Genomic DNA, 14402 nt, shown 5'->3' with positions numbered 1-14402 from the left:
AACGACTGGAAGCTCGGAGTCATGCTTGCAGACTAAATGGAGGTGTTCCGCAAAGCGGTCACCCAATCTGCGTTTGGTCTCCCCAATGTAGAGGAGACCGCATCATGAGCAGTGAATACAGTATATTAAATTGCAAGAAGTAAAACGCTGTTTCACCTGGAAGGAGTGTTTGGGGCCCTGGACAGTGGAAAAGGTGGAGGTAAAAGTTTACTCTTCCTGCCCCGCAAACAGGGGGCAGCTTCCAACCCCCACAATTTTGACTAGCCCAAAATCGACTAGCTGTCTCTTTTTGCCGGTCTCAGATGGGCAACTGGCTGGCAGGATGCAAATGAGGCCTGGGAGTTAAAATAGACCCAGTGTCAAACTGATGATGTCGGGTGTGTTTGAGGCTTGACCCACCCCTGCCCGAAACCACCCCCCCCGCCATTGTCAGTGTAATAATGCACTGAGTATGCAAGAGTGCACTGAGTGTAATAATGCACAATGTGGTAATGCACTGTTAGTAGTAGTGTAGTAATGTGCCATCAATGTAATAGTGCACTAACAGTGTAATAATGCACAATTTAACAATACACCAACAGTTTATTAATACACTGCCAATATAACAATGCATCAAGCATATAATAATGCATAATGCAATAATGTACTGTCAGTGTAACAATATGTATTGTAATAATTACCTGCCAATATTCATGATTAGACTTTCAATAGGACAAGCAAATTCCAATACTAAAAATATTGAATTTGAATTCTCAGTGGTGCTACCAAGGTCACTGTTTGTGGAAGACTTCAGAGCAATTAAGGCAGGATGGTAACTGGGGATCGTGGAGCAAACTTGGGTCCTGTTCTCGCACCTGTGGATCTGGTGTCCGATTTCAAACTCGGCAGTGCAATAACCCAGCGTAAGTGGCTTCTATAGTGATGGATGTTTTTGTTAAATCATTTCTAATGATGAATCAAGCGATGTTATTCTAGTACATGCTTTTCCCATTACACAATAAAGTAACTGCTGAGAAATGCTGTCACATTGTGATAGGCGGGTGAAATTGGTTAACACCAGTAGCACAAAACTAGACTGAATGCGAATCGGCCGCCCGGTTTACCACACTCGATTTTCCATTGACTTCAGTGGAAAAGAAAATCCAATGGGCTGCCGATTTGCTTTCAGCTGGATTTGCAATTGTGGCGTTGACTAGTTTCACCCCCCAGACATCTTAATTAAACCTTTTATCTTTGATCGAAGAGACTGAGTCAGAAGATTTCAATAAAAAGAAAATCTTCAAAGAAACTTGGGGAGGAATTCTGTGTCTGAATTCCCTGATTCCGCACTCCAAGGGAGTACAGGTTCGAGACAATGGGCTGGATTTTCATTCGGCAGTCGGGAAGGAGGCGGGACTACAACTTTCGGGTTTTAGTCCCGCCTCCATCGACGTCCGGCCAATCGACACGATTTTCCCTTGATTGACCTTGTTGAGCCCGCCCAGCGGGCTCAGCAGGCCAATTAAGGGCCACCCAGCAACAGGTGACGTCACAGACTGAAATTTCATCTGTCAAGAGTTTTTGACAGATGAAATATCAGTGTTTCACAGCTGTTTGAAGCTGTCAAACACTGATAGTCTGACTTCTAACCTGAGTCCTTCTACGCAGACTCAGTTAGACCTGTCACCAGCACTGAAAGCTGAAGGCTGTCACTTTTGACAGATCGCAGCCATTCAGCTTTCAGTGCCGGCTGAATGATGGACTCCCGACACCTAGAGGAAGAAAGGCTGTTAAGGTAAGTACAGGTAATTTAAACTTCTTTACACACTTTAGACACACCAAGCACACTTACCTTTGCACTCATGCACCCATCACTCACCTGAACACCGACATCTCGACCCCTCCAAGTCCTTCAACCCGACGGCCCGCCTGCTCTAACCTGACGTGGTTTGGAGCCGTCGGGAATCCCACACGACACCCTTCAAAATAAGGATTAGGCTAAAAACTGCCTGTTAACTACCTGTTAACAGGCAGTTAATTGGCACTAATCCCTTCCCGCCTCGGGTCGGCGGGTCCCAGTGCGGGGCGGGTACCCGCCTCCTCTGAAACTTAAGTGGAGGCGGGTTTTGGGTGGGATGGTGTCAGGACCCCCGAATTCGGGATTTTTGCCCCCCGCATGCCTAAAAGCCCACCTCACGGCACACTGAAATTCTGGCCCAATGATTCAGTGTAATAATGTGCAATGTAATAATGCATTGTCGTGGATCCATGCTCACTTCAAGTATAGCTCAATAGTCATTTTCAAAGTGTAAATGAATATATACTTGAAAAGGAAAAGGTTGCAGGGTAATGGGGAAAGAGTGGGGGGGCGGAGTCTAGACTAATTGGATAGCTCTTTCAAAGAGCAGGCAGAGGCACGATGGGCCGAATAGCTTCCTTCTGTGCTGTATGATTCTATGGCTGTTTGCTGGCAGTGTGGGATTGAAGAATTTATGCTGTGGTTTCTTAATCAATTAGTTCAATTCATTAAAAAAACACATCACAGCTCCCCAGTGGCCTGACTTTTAAAGGAATTGCAACACAAGCACCTTGGTTCAATGCCCAGTATCTGCTGAGTTAGCCAATTTCAGCTGGGGCTATGATAAGGCAGTGCAATTGGTGTTAGCATCGCTGGCTAGGGAGAAGGCACATGGTCACTATGCGGTAACGCATGTTCAAACAGGGACAGCATTAGGGGGTGGAGCCAACACAGTCCAATAAGAGGGTTTTTAGAATGTTTTTTGAAATCGCGGAGGACGGGGCTATGCAATCTCAGTGCTGTGGGTCAGGTGGAAGCTGTATCGGAGAGGCTTCAACAGGGAGAGTTGTGAAGCAACAAGCAGCTGCAAGATGTTATAGGGTTGAATTTTAATTGTGTTCGTGCTTTATTGAGGGGGCTGCAAACTGTGTGAAGGTAGACAAAAGACTGCTTCAGATACAAATTCTGTTACAAATGGTATTTTTCTTTTAATTCACTCATGGGATGTGGGTGTCACTGGCAAGGCCAGCATTCATTGCTCATCCCCAATCGCCCTTGAGAGGCTTGCTGGGCCATTTCAGACAGCAGTTAAGAGTCAACCACATTGCTGTGGGTCTGGAGTCACATACAGACCAGACCAGACAAGGACGGCAGATTTATTTCCCTAAAGGACATTAGTGAACCAGGTGGGTTTTTCTGACAATCCGATAGTTTCATGGTCACCATTACTGATATTAGCTTTTCATTCCAGATTTATTTATTTAAGTGAATTTAAATACCCCAGCTGCGTGGTAGGATTTAAATTCCTGTCTCTGGATCATTAGTTGAGGCCTCTGGATTACTAGTCCAGCAACATCACTGCTATGCTACCATTCGCGATGGAATCTAGTAGGTGACTTGAATCAGTCATTCATGAAAGAAAGACTTATGAAATAATACTGAGCGGCCTACGGGTGGCGCTGTCCAGGGAGAGTATAAATACTCGGGCACGGGCCCAGCTTGCGCAGGACATTCTTAACAGGAACTAGTGAAGGACACAACTAAACCTCCATGTTGTAAAACAGTTGATTAAAGTTTTGTTTAACGTTTAGACCAAGTGTCTGGTAGTTTTCTTACGTCAGTAGGTGACCTTGACTGAATTGTGTTGGACAGACTGTCCTATAAAGTGAGTAACGAATGCTCCCAACCAAATACTAGTGGAAAAATGTGCCAATGACACACAGACTTGTGAATGATGACCTAAATTTTCAGAAAGACCCCTAAAGCTAATTACATGTGGATACACTGATACGATGAGCAGTGTCGTATGATCTGACTGTCCTTCTTTGTGTAAGATGTTGCTTGTTTGACTGTTTAAAGTAATGTTATTGCATGGTTGTGACTCAGGCCTGCCAATGGTGGTCAGGATTGCCCTGGTGTAAACTATGAATACCAACTGTGCAACAAAGAAGATTGTCCACGCCATTTTGAGGATTTCCGAGCACAACAGTGTCAGCAGCGCAATTCATACTATGAATATCAAAACGCCAAACACCACTGGCTTCCATACGAACATCCTGACTGTAAGTTAAGTACACAATCTTTATATTCGCCAAGACAAATTTCAGGTTTCACATAGACTTGAAGCGTTTAAGCAACATAATCTTATTGATTTTTATTAGCAATAAAAAGATGCCATCTGTACTGCCAATCCAAGGAAATGGGAGGAGTTGTCTACATGAAACAGTTGGTCCACGATGGTACTCGCTGTTCCTATAAAGATCCGTATAGCATCTGCGTAAGAGGTGAATGTGTGGTGAGTAAAATTAACAACTTGTTCCAAGTGATTACGTGGAAAACCTTCACCGTCTAATCAGTGCTAATATCACATGCATTGAGCTACTACGGAAAAGGTGATTCTGTGATCTGACATTTCCAGCGAGGAGTCCAAGCTCGCGAAGGGTGCAAGTCACAGGGTCAGTGCAACAATGTTGTAGTCAATATTCTCTTAAAAAAATTTTTGGGTGTGCGGCCCCTTTAAGGAGCTGCACAGCCCATTCAAAATACCACGCACGCACGGTTCGTGCCATTGAAAAGCCGATAAGCAGGCTGCGCAGGAGGTCCAGAGCAGCCGCGCAGCTTAAAGGGAACATTGCTTGTAGTCCGGTCTCTGATCCAAGCCTACTGGGAGTGCAGCTTCCGCGATGAGAGTGTGGGTTCACAGAATTGCCCTATAAATGCAAGGATAAATTGCCTTTATTCAGTTATTCTTAAACATAGTAGGATCAGTCCAATGTTTCAAGGTAGAAGGGAAAAATCAGAGCTCCTTCCATTAAGATTCATACATATGCTGTGACCTTACTGCAGTGTATAACTCCGTCTTGAGCTTCATGCATTAATTCTTTTTCCCCACTGTCATCAAGCAATTACAGACACAAGAGCTGAAAGAGTTAAAAGATTGTAAACTCTCTGAGTCTGGTTGGTTCTAACAGTCCCTGCCAACACCAATAGTGACGCTTGTTAGGGCACCTTTATATACACAAAATGGTCCAAGATTTGTGAAGTTGCAGGAATGAGCATATGGCAGACCTTACAACTTGCTAAGAGGATCCAAAGATGAGAAGCTTTAGTTACGAAGAGAGACAAAGGAGAGAGATGGGAGCGGTTTTCAAAGGAACAGAGATGGCTATTAGAAGATCTGATAGAGGTGTTCAAAGTTTTAAAGGTTTTTTGTTAAGATAAGTAAGGAAAAGTTGTTTCCACTGGTCAGTGACTTGGTAACCACAGGGCATATATTTAAGATCATCACCAAATAAAAACAAAGTGAGAGGTTAAGAGAATTTGTTTTACGCAGGTTGTTAGGACATTGAATGCCCTATTAGATCTTTGAACCCTACATACAAGGAGTATGGTACTGTAGTGGTTATGTTATTGGACAAGTAATCCGAAGGCCTGGACTAATAATCCGGAGAACGTGAGTTCAAATCCCACCATTGGCAGTTTGAGAAATTTAATTCAGTTCTTTTTTAAATCTCGAAATAAAAGGCTGGTAATAGTGAAAGTGAAAGTGACCATGAAGCTGTCGGATTGTTGTAAAATCCCAACTGGTTCACTTTAAAGAAGGAAACCTACTGCCCTTACTCGGTCTGGCCTATATATGACTCCAGTCCCACACCAACGTGGTTGACTCTTAACAGCCCTCTGAAGTTGTCTGGCAAGCCACTCAGTGATATCAAGCAGAAGAAGGCCCACCATCTTCTCAGGACAACAAGGGATGGGCAACAAATGCTGGCCAATGACACTCACACCCCGAGAATGAATTAAAAAAAACACTGCACAACATTGAGCCCTACATACACTGTACAACTTTGACCTCTACATACACTGTACAACTTTGACCTCTACATACACTGTACAACTTTGACCTCTACATACACTGTACAACTTTGACCTCTACATACACTGTACAACTTTGACCTCTACATACACTGTACAACTTTGACCTCTACATACACTGTACAACTTTGACCTCTACATACACTGTACAACATTGAGCCCTACATACACTGTACAACTTTGACCCCTACATACACTGTACAACTTTGACCTCTACATACACTGTACAACTTTGACCTCTGCATACACTGTACAACTTTGACCTCTACATACACTGTACAACTTTGACCTCTGCATACACTGTACAACTTTGACCTCTACATACAATGTACAACTTTGACCTCTACATACACTGTACAACTTTGACCTCTGCATACACTGTACAACTTTGACCTCTACATACAATGTACAACTTTGACCTCTACATACACTGTACAACTTTGACCTCTACATACAATGTACAACTTTGACCTCTACATACACTGTACAACTTTGACCTCTACATACACTGTACAACTTTGACCTCTGCATACACTGTACAACTTTGACCTCTGCATACACTGTACAAGTTTGACCTCTGCATACACTGTACAAGTTTTTCAGCAAGTGGAAGACAACAAAGGGAGAACAGGTTATGGGGAATTCTCACTTTCTGAATGGGTGGAGCTGAACAGGTAAAGCTTCAGTGCACGCAGCACTCGAGTTTCCTTAACTTGATTTGGCAGCGACCAATAAGGACTTTGCCAGGCAATACCAAATCATGAACAAACCAGGCAAACAGATAACCAAACCCTCTGTGCAAACCCTACAAACACAGACTGAGAAGTGAACCTGGGAGGTTCTCATCTATGTAGCTCATTCACATGCTGTGACCTGGAGTAATCATCACATTTTTACTCGGCATCACCCACTGAACACATATCTTCAGCAAATAGACAACTTACAACATCAGCACCATAAGATGACAAACATTACACTGACAAAGGTGCTGTTTTGTTAGAATTGTACTATACATGAAGATAATTGAGTGAAGAAGCCAGATATGTTATTGATCTTCATGTGGTTTTTCTCATTTTTCAAAGGTTATGATGTGAACTACACGGTTCTGTCTAGTGCTGTTTGTGGGCACTGGTACTTCTAGCAAGGCAACTCATATCCCCTTCCTTACCTCTGGCCGAAAAGAACTGAGGAGGAGCTAAAGATGATAAGATGTCAGTCAGATCAGTCCCAAACATCTTAACGTAGCAAATGAGTTAAACTGTAACTTAAAATAAGCAGGTTACAGCCTCCATTAAAATACAGGCAAAAGAACTTCATATGGACATGTTAAGATTCATATGCTAATATCACAATTTCTGCCCAAAGCACTAGTTAGAAAGGAGTTTACATGAGATGTTCCTCATGCTTTCCCATTCACTCTGAAGGCAAACAAACACCATGCTGCCAGACTAGATCACTTGGGTTGAGGTCCCACACCCCCCCCCCCCCACCCCCCCCCCCCACCCGCCACTGTTATGACCTCCAAAGACTCATTTAAAAGGTTCTAAAATGGTCTTTAAGATTCTAGACACTTAAAAGAAAGTTTTGAGACATTTTGGCGTGCTTATGTTAAGTATTTGTATTGCTGATTATTCTTTCTAATTTATCTTGCTTTAACTTAATTAAAAATCATGTCAATACATTTGATTATTAGTTTTCTGAAAGGAATTGATTTGTCTTTGTATGCGGGGGAGGTAAGTCAATATCGCAAATCTACCTAAACATAGTTATTGGTTTTGATTTGAGGCAACCAGCCAATTTCTCACATTACTATTGATCACCTATACACAAAAGTCAATTGCATCAGTAATTACCTCAAGGTTTGAAAATAATAATGCAATGGCAGCTTACAGCCTCATACCAAAGAGAAACTGTTGGAAATAAAAGCCCACCTCAAGAGCCAAATGTCTGCTCTTCATAATGTTCAACCTAAATGGCAAAGATGATTATAATATAATTACCTAACTAGTGGCAAAGAATTCTTTTGATCTTGTGTGTTGTATTCTGCCTTGGGAATCCAAAGGAATGATATAGTAAGTGGGGATTTCCCTTTCATCAGTTCCCAGTACTCGTGTTTCTTTTTAAAAATTAATTCTCGGAATATACTCATCGCTGGCAAGGCCGGCATTTGTTGCCAATACCTCCTTGCCATTGAGAAGGTGAAGGGCTTCTTCTTAAACCGTTGCAGTCCGTGTGGTGAAGGTGCTCCCTTAATGCTGTTGATAGGGAGATCCAGGATTTTGACCAGCGCCAATGAAGGAACGGCGATATATGTCCAAGTCAGGTTGCTACGTGACTTGGAGGGGAACTTGGAGGTGATGGTGTCCCCATGCACATGCTGCCCTTGTCCTTGGAGGTCGCAGGTTTGGGAGATGCTGCTGCAGAGGCCTTGACGAGTTGCTGCAGTGCATCTTGTAGATAGTACATATAGTGTATGTGCCTTTAAGTCAGAACTACTTTTACAGCTCCTGTATACTGTAGTACCGGCAGTGACCACACCGGTATATAAGCTTTGCGCATGCCTCTGTACCCCCTGTCTTGAGACTACCCTCCTCCAGTAAAGACCTGTTTATTGTTGATGTACAGCATCCGTGTGATTATTTAATAAGAGCATATCCACTGAACCACGGATCCAACAGTGGCGACGAGTGTCGATTCGAATCTACCTGCAACATAAAAAAAAAATTGTCGAGGCCAGGAACACGGGCGTTGACCACGAGCAACCGCCAGCAGTCAGGCAGAGATTGAACTTCGCAGGGGAGGCTGTGGAGAGCCGGGCTTGGTTCCCCAGCCACGATGAGCAGCAAGAGACCGACGACAGGTCCAGCGCAGACCCTTCCCGAGCAGCGGCGGCTGGAGCCGACCGACGGCGGAGAGAAAGCCGAGCAGCGTCGACCGGGTAAGACAGAGGGTGAAGAGCGCAGGGCGCAGCCGGGGGTTGAACATCGAGCGGCGTCGAGAAAAAGAAAATAAACCGGAGAGAGAGAGGGTAAAGAAACAGCCGGGTTCTAGACTGAGCGGCGTCAAAAAAATATATAAAAAGATGAACACGCAGAGCACAGCCAGGGCTCACAGGCTGAACAGGGTCCGCAGGGCAAAGAAAGGGGAGCGCGGGAGACGCCATTGAGCCGCGGAGAAGAAGGAAGAGCGTGGGAGACGCCATTTTTAGAAGCCGCAGCGGAGAAGAAGGGTGAGCGCGGGAAGGAAGGAAAGCGCGGGAGACACCATTTTGTGCCAGCAGAGAAGAAGGGGAAGCGCAGGAGGCGCCATTTTCGACAGTTAACTCACACTCAAGGATGCCGAAGAGCGGCAGTATCTCTACGTTCGACAATGAAGTCGAAGATTGGGCGACATATGTGGAACGTATTGAGGTGTACTGTAGGGCGAATGAACTGCCAGATGCTAATAAAGCACTGGTTCTGTTAAATTCCATGGGTGCAAAAACTTATGGGTTACTGCGAAATCTAATAACCCCAGAGAAGCCGGTAAACAAGAATTTTGAAAGCATAGTAGAAATTCTACAGGACCACTTAAACCCCACACCGCTGCTGATAGCAGAACGATTTAAGTTCCATAAAAGGAACCAACACAAAGACGAAAGCAATGCTGAGTACCTAACGGAACTGTGCAAGTTATCGAAACACTGCCAGTTTGGAGCGGGACTAGCAGATACGTTAAGGGACAAGTTTGTGTGTGGGCTACAAAGTGAAGGAACCCAGAAACGGCTTCTATCAGAAAAGGACCTTACGCTGGACAAAGCTTTCAGTATGGCAGTATCACACAAAGCAGCCGCAAGGGGCGCTGCAGAGATACAACGGAGACCGCAAGAATATGGCACCAATGAAATGTCCTATGGAACAGGGAAGTGCTATCGCTGCGGCAGAACAACACATGACCAGAAAGATTGTTGGTTCAAGGACCAAGTGTGCAGACAGTGTGGGAAAGCAGGACACATAGCAAGAGTCTGCAGGTCTGGGAAGAAAACCAACAGTACAAAATCTCCACAGGAGAAGTACAAAATGGTACACCAGGTGATGGACAGTGGTTCAGACAAACAGAAAAGTGACACAGACTCCGGAAGCAAGGAGCTGGGTTGTCTGAAACTACATAAGGTAACTGAAATGGAGGATCACCAGACTATCTGGGTTATACTCAAGATAGACGGAGTCCAAGTGGAAATGGAATTGGACACAGGGTCAGCTCTAACAGTCATAAATCAAAGAGATTACAAGCGACTATTTTCACACATACCCTTGAAAGCTACAGAGATTGTCTTGAAGACGTATACGGGGCAAAAAGTCTACCCCAAAGGAAAAATAAGGGTGAAAGTGACATATAAAGGCCAGGAAATACCTAAAATGGATATATATGTATTGCCAGATGGAGGACCACCACTGCTAGGACGTGAATGGATCCGGAAGATACAATTAGATTGGCATTCCATACAGGCACTGAAGGTTGAGGCCAAAAAGGATGACGACGTCACACCTGGTCGACTGTCAAAAATGCTAACTGACGCAAAAGAAGTGTTCCAGGAGGGACTAGGAACACTAAAAGGAATAACAGCAACGATTAAAATAGAGGAAAATGCAAGCCCAAAGTTTCAGAAGGCCAGACCAGTGCCTTATGCGATCAGACCAGCTGTTGAAGCAGAGCTGGAAGGGTTGGAACGTTCAGGAGTACTGTCCAAAGTGGACTGGAGCGAGTGGGCTACACCCATCGTTCCTGTAATGAAGAGGTCGTTGAGTAATACGCCTGGGGAACCAAAGAAGGTCCGCATCTGTGAGGATTTTAAGGTGACAGTGAACCCAATCCTTCACACGGTACAATATCCGCTTCCACGAATTGAGGATATTTTCGCCTCGCTATCTGGAGGTAAACGCTTCACCAAAATTGATCTAGCCCAGGAGTACTTGCAAATGGAGGTAGAAGAAGCTTCGAAACAATACCTTACGATCAACACTCATAAAGGTCTCTATCAATACAACCGGCTGGTGTTTGGAGTAGCCTCGGCTCCGGCTATCTGGCAAAGGGCGATGGATCAGGTCCTGCAAGGGATTCCAGGGACCCAGTGTTATTTGGACGACATCTTGTTCACAGGCGAAAATGACGGTGATCACCTCGCCAACTTGGAGAAGGTGCTCACCAGATTAAAGGAGTATGGGCTACGAGCTAATCGCCACAAGTGCGAGTTTTTCCAGAAACAGATCTCGTATTGCGGCCACGTCATCGATGAAGAGGGGTTACATAAGTCCCCTGACAAGATTGAGGCAGTAGTCAAGGCTCCAGCACCGGAAAATGTGTCACAACTGAGATCGTTCCTCGGGCTGGTAAACTACTACCACAAGTTCTTACCAAATTTGTCTACAGTATTACACCCACTGAACACCCTACTGCAAACAGGGGTACCATGGAAGTGGGATGACGAACGTAGACGAGCTTTCCAGAAGTGTAAAGAATTGATCACATCAAAAGAGGTGTTGGCCCATTTCAACCCAGCACTGCCTATTCGTTTGGCATGTGATGCATCACCCTATGGTATTGGAGCGGTGCTGTCGCACAAATTCCCAGACGGGTTGGAGAGGCCAGTAGCCTTTGCGTCTCGGTCACTAACCTCAGCCGAGCGCAACTACGCCCAGATTGACAGGGAGGCCCTCAGCCTAGTATGGGGAGTAAAAAAATTCAACCATTATCTGCATGAGCAGAAGTTCACCTTGCTGACTGACCACCAACCACTTGTCTCCATCTTTAAGCCTAAGAAGGGCGTGCCAGTAATGACTGCACAATGGTTACAAAGATGGTCCCTGTTTCTAGAGGCGAATCAATATGAAATAGAATATAAAGGCACGAGACAGCATGGGAACGCTGATGGGCTATCGCACCTGCCACTGCCTACGGTGGAGGAAGCACCAGCAGTGGACCCTATCGAGATATTTTATTCGCCGATAATTGAACGATTGCCAGTAACAAATGCGGATATAGAGAAGGAGACCCGCAATGATCCGACGCTGTCACTGGTATATGAATTGACGGTGAGGGGATGGCCAACACATGGCGACTCACTGTTGCCAGCATTCTCATCCAGAAGAGAACAGCTGTCAGTATGCCAGGGGACAGTGATGTGTGGATCCAGAGTGGTGATTCCACCCAAGTTAAGGGAGAGAGTGCTAAATGAGCTACATGAAGGTCATCTGGGGGAAGTGAAAATGAAAAGCCTTGCTAGGGCTTATGTGTGGTGGCCGGGAATCGATCAACAAATCAAAGACCTAACTAAGAGCTGCTTAGGATGCCAGAAGGTCCAAAATGCACCACCACATGCCCCTCTACACCCATGGGAGTGGCCCTCCTCTCCATGGCAACGGGTGCATATTGATTTCGCTGGTCCATTTATGGACTCAATGTTCTTAATAGCAGTGGATGCTCATTCAAAGTGGCCTGAGGTGATAAAAATGTCTTCAACCACTACAGAGAAAATGATTGCAGTCCTACGGACCATATTTGCCAGAAACGGGTTGCCAGAGCAGATTTGCTCTGATAATGGACCACAGTTTGTGTCCGACGAGTTCCAAAAATTTATGAGAAGGAATGGGGTAAGGCATTACACATCCGCCCCGTATCATCCAGCCACAAATGGATTAGCTGAGAGGTTCGTACAAACCTTTAAGAAGGCGATAAAGGCCATGTGCGACGATGAAATTCCACTACAACATAAGAAGGACAATTTATTATTAGCATACCGAAACGCGACACATGCAGTTATCAACCAGACCCCGGCCATGATGTTCTTTAACCGAAGGTTGAGATCTCGTCTGGACTTGCTCAGACCAAATGTGCGAAGAAATGTTGAGGACAAACAATTCCAGCACAACAATGAGAAGCCGACAAGGAGCTTCAATGTAGGGCAACCAGTCTTGGCCCGTGCCTATCGAACAGAGAAGTGGCAACCCGGAACGATATGTACAAGGCAGGGGCCATTAATGTACACAGTGGATGTCGGCGAGAACATTGTGAGACGCCACGTCGATCAGATCTTAGCGTCACAGGAATGCGTCAACCCCATGTCTCGAGTACCTGGGGATGAACCCAACATACCGGTGGTAGCATCTACTTCAGACCCAGTAGCAGTGGAACCCGATGAACTACCCGATGAAAAGGGGTCAGAATCGCCTCTGCATTAAGAACAAGAACCTCCAGAAAGGCGCTATCCCGAAAGGGTCAGGAAGCCGCCCCGGAAACTGAATCTATAAATGGACTTTTGTTGTTTAATGTACATGTTGAAATGTTATTTGTTATTTGAATATTAGGGGTACTGCTAATCTAAAAGGGGAGGAATTGTAGTGTATGTGCCTTTAAGTCAGAACTACTTTTACAGCTCCTGTATACTGTAGTACCGGCAGTGACCACACCGGTATATAAGCTTTGCGCATGCCTCTGTACCCCCTGTCTTGAGACTACCCTCCTCCAGTAAAGACCTGTTTATTGTTGATGTACAGCATCCGTGTGATTATTTAATAACAGCATATCCACTGAACCACGGCTCCAACAGTACACACTACAGCCACTGTGTGCCGGTGGTGGAGGGAGTGAATGTTTAAGTCAGTGGATGGGTTTCACGTTTACATGTCATCGTAGTGATACGGACCTCACTTGGGCCGAGGTTCTCCCCCCCCACCCCACCCTGTTATGATCATCAAAGACTCAATTAAAAAATTCTAAAATGGTCTTTAGTATTCTAGACACTTAAAAAAAAAGTTTTAAGATCCTTTGTCATGCATAAGTAAACCATTTGTATTGCTGATTATACTTTATAATTTCTCTTGCTTTAACTTAATTAAAAATCATGTAAATTTGATTATTAGTTTTTGCCTGAATGATCCACTCTGGCAGTGTGGTGTTTGTTTGCCTTCAGAATGGATAGAAAAGCATGAGGAACACCTCATGCAAACTCCTGTGCAAAATAACTAGGTGAAAGAGTAATTGTCAACTCCATGCATTACTGCTACCAGTCATAAAACAGGTAAAGATGTATGTTCCACATTATAGGAGATGCTGATCTACCTACAAAAACTGCTTTTTTGCTGTGACCCTCAATACAATGCTGGGAGAGATCCCAAATAATAACACATGGTGATACCAAAGAGAGACAGTTACATGTGGCTTTACTGAGACTTTCTGGTCAGATCATAGGATTCAAATTTAACATATTAATATCACTTCATTCTGTAACAAATCACACTGGCCAATGAATAAAGCACCATTGTAAATGTTGGAATACAAAGGGTATAAAGTGATGCTTCAGTTGTATAGAACCTTGGTCAAACTCCATCTGGACTACTGCATTCAGTTTTGGGCACTGCACCTCAGGAAGGATATATTAGCCTTGGATGTGGTGCAGCGCAGATTCACCAGAATGATACTGGGGTTTAGTGGGTTAAATTATGAGGACAGGTTGCATAAACTTGGCTTGTATTCCCTTGAGTGTTGGACATTG

At 44.6% G+C, this 14402-nt stretch overlaps 1 protein-coding gene across 1 annotated transcript in view; it reads left to right on the top strand.

Annotated features, from left to right (window-relative positions):
• The window catches only part of LOC147124145 (A disintegrin and metalloproteinase with thrombospondin motifs 3-like), a 463277-nt gene that overhangs the window by 323023 nt on the left and 125852 nt on the right, over nt 1–14402 (top strand). The window contains exons 9-11 of the mRNA XM_085982801.1: nt 757–902; nt 3884–4059; nt 4159–4292. Of these exons, the coding sequence (XP_085838927.1) occupies nt 757–902; nt 3884–4059; nt 4159–4292 (456 nt within the window). The remainder of the gene's footprint in view (nt 1–756; nt 903–3883; nt 4060–4158; nt 4293–14402) is intronic.

Source organism: Somniosus microcephalus, chromosome 1 (genome assembly GCF_052327205.1).
Source record: "Somniosus microcephalus isolate GS21.2 chromosome 1, FLI_Smic_1.0, whole genome shotgun sequence".
Taxonomy (NCBI): domain Eukaryota; kingdom Metazoa; phylum Chordata; class Chondrichthyes; order Squaliformes; family Somniosidae; genus Somniosus; species Somniosus microcephalus.
This window is presented reverse-complemented; position numbering and strand designations above follow the sequence as displayed.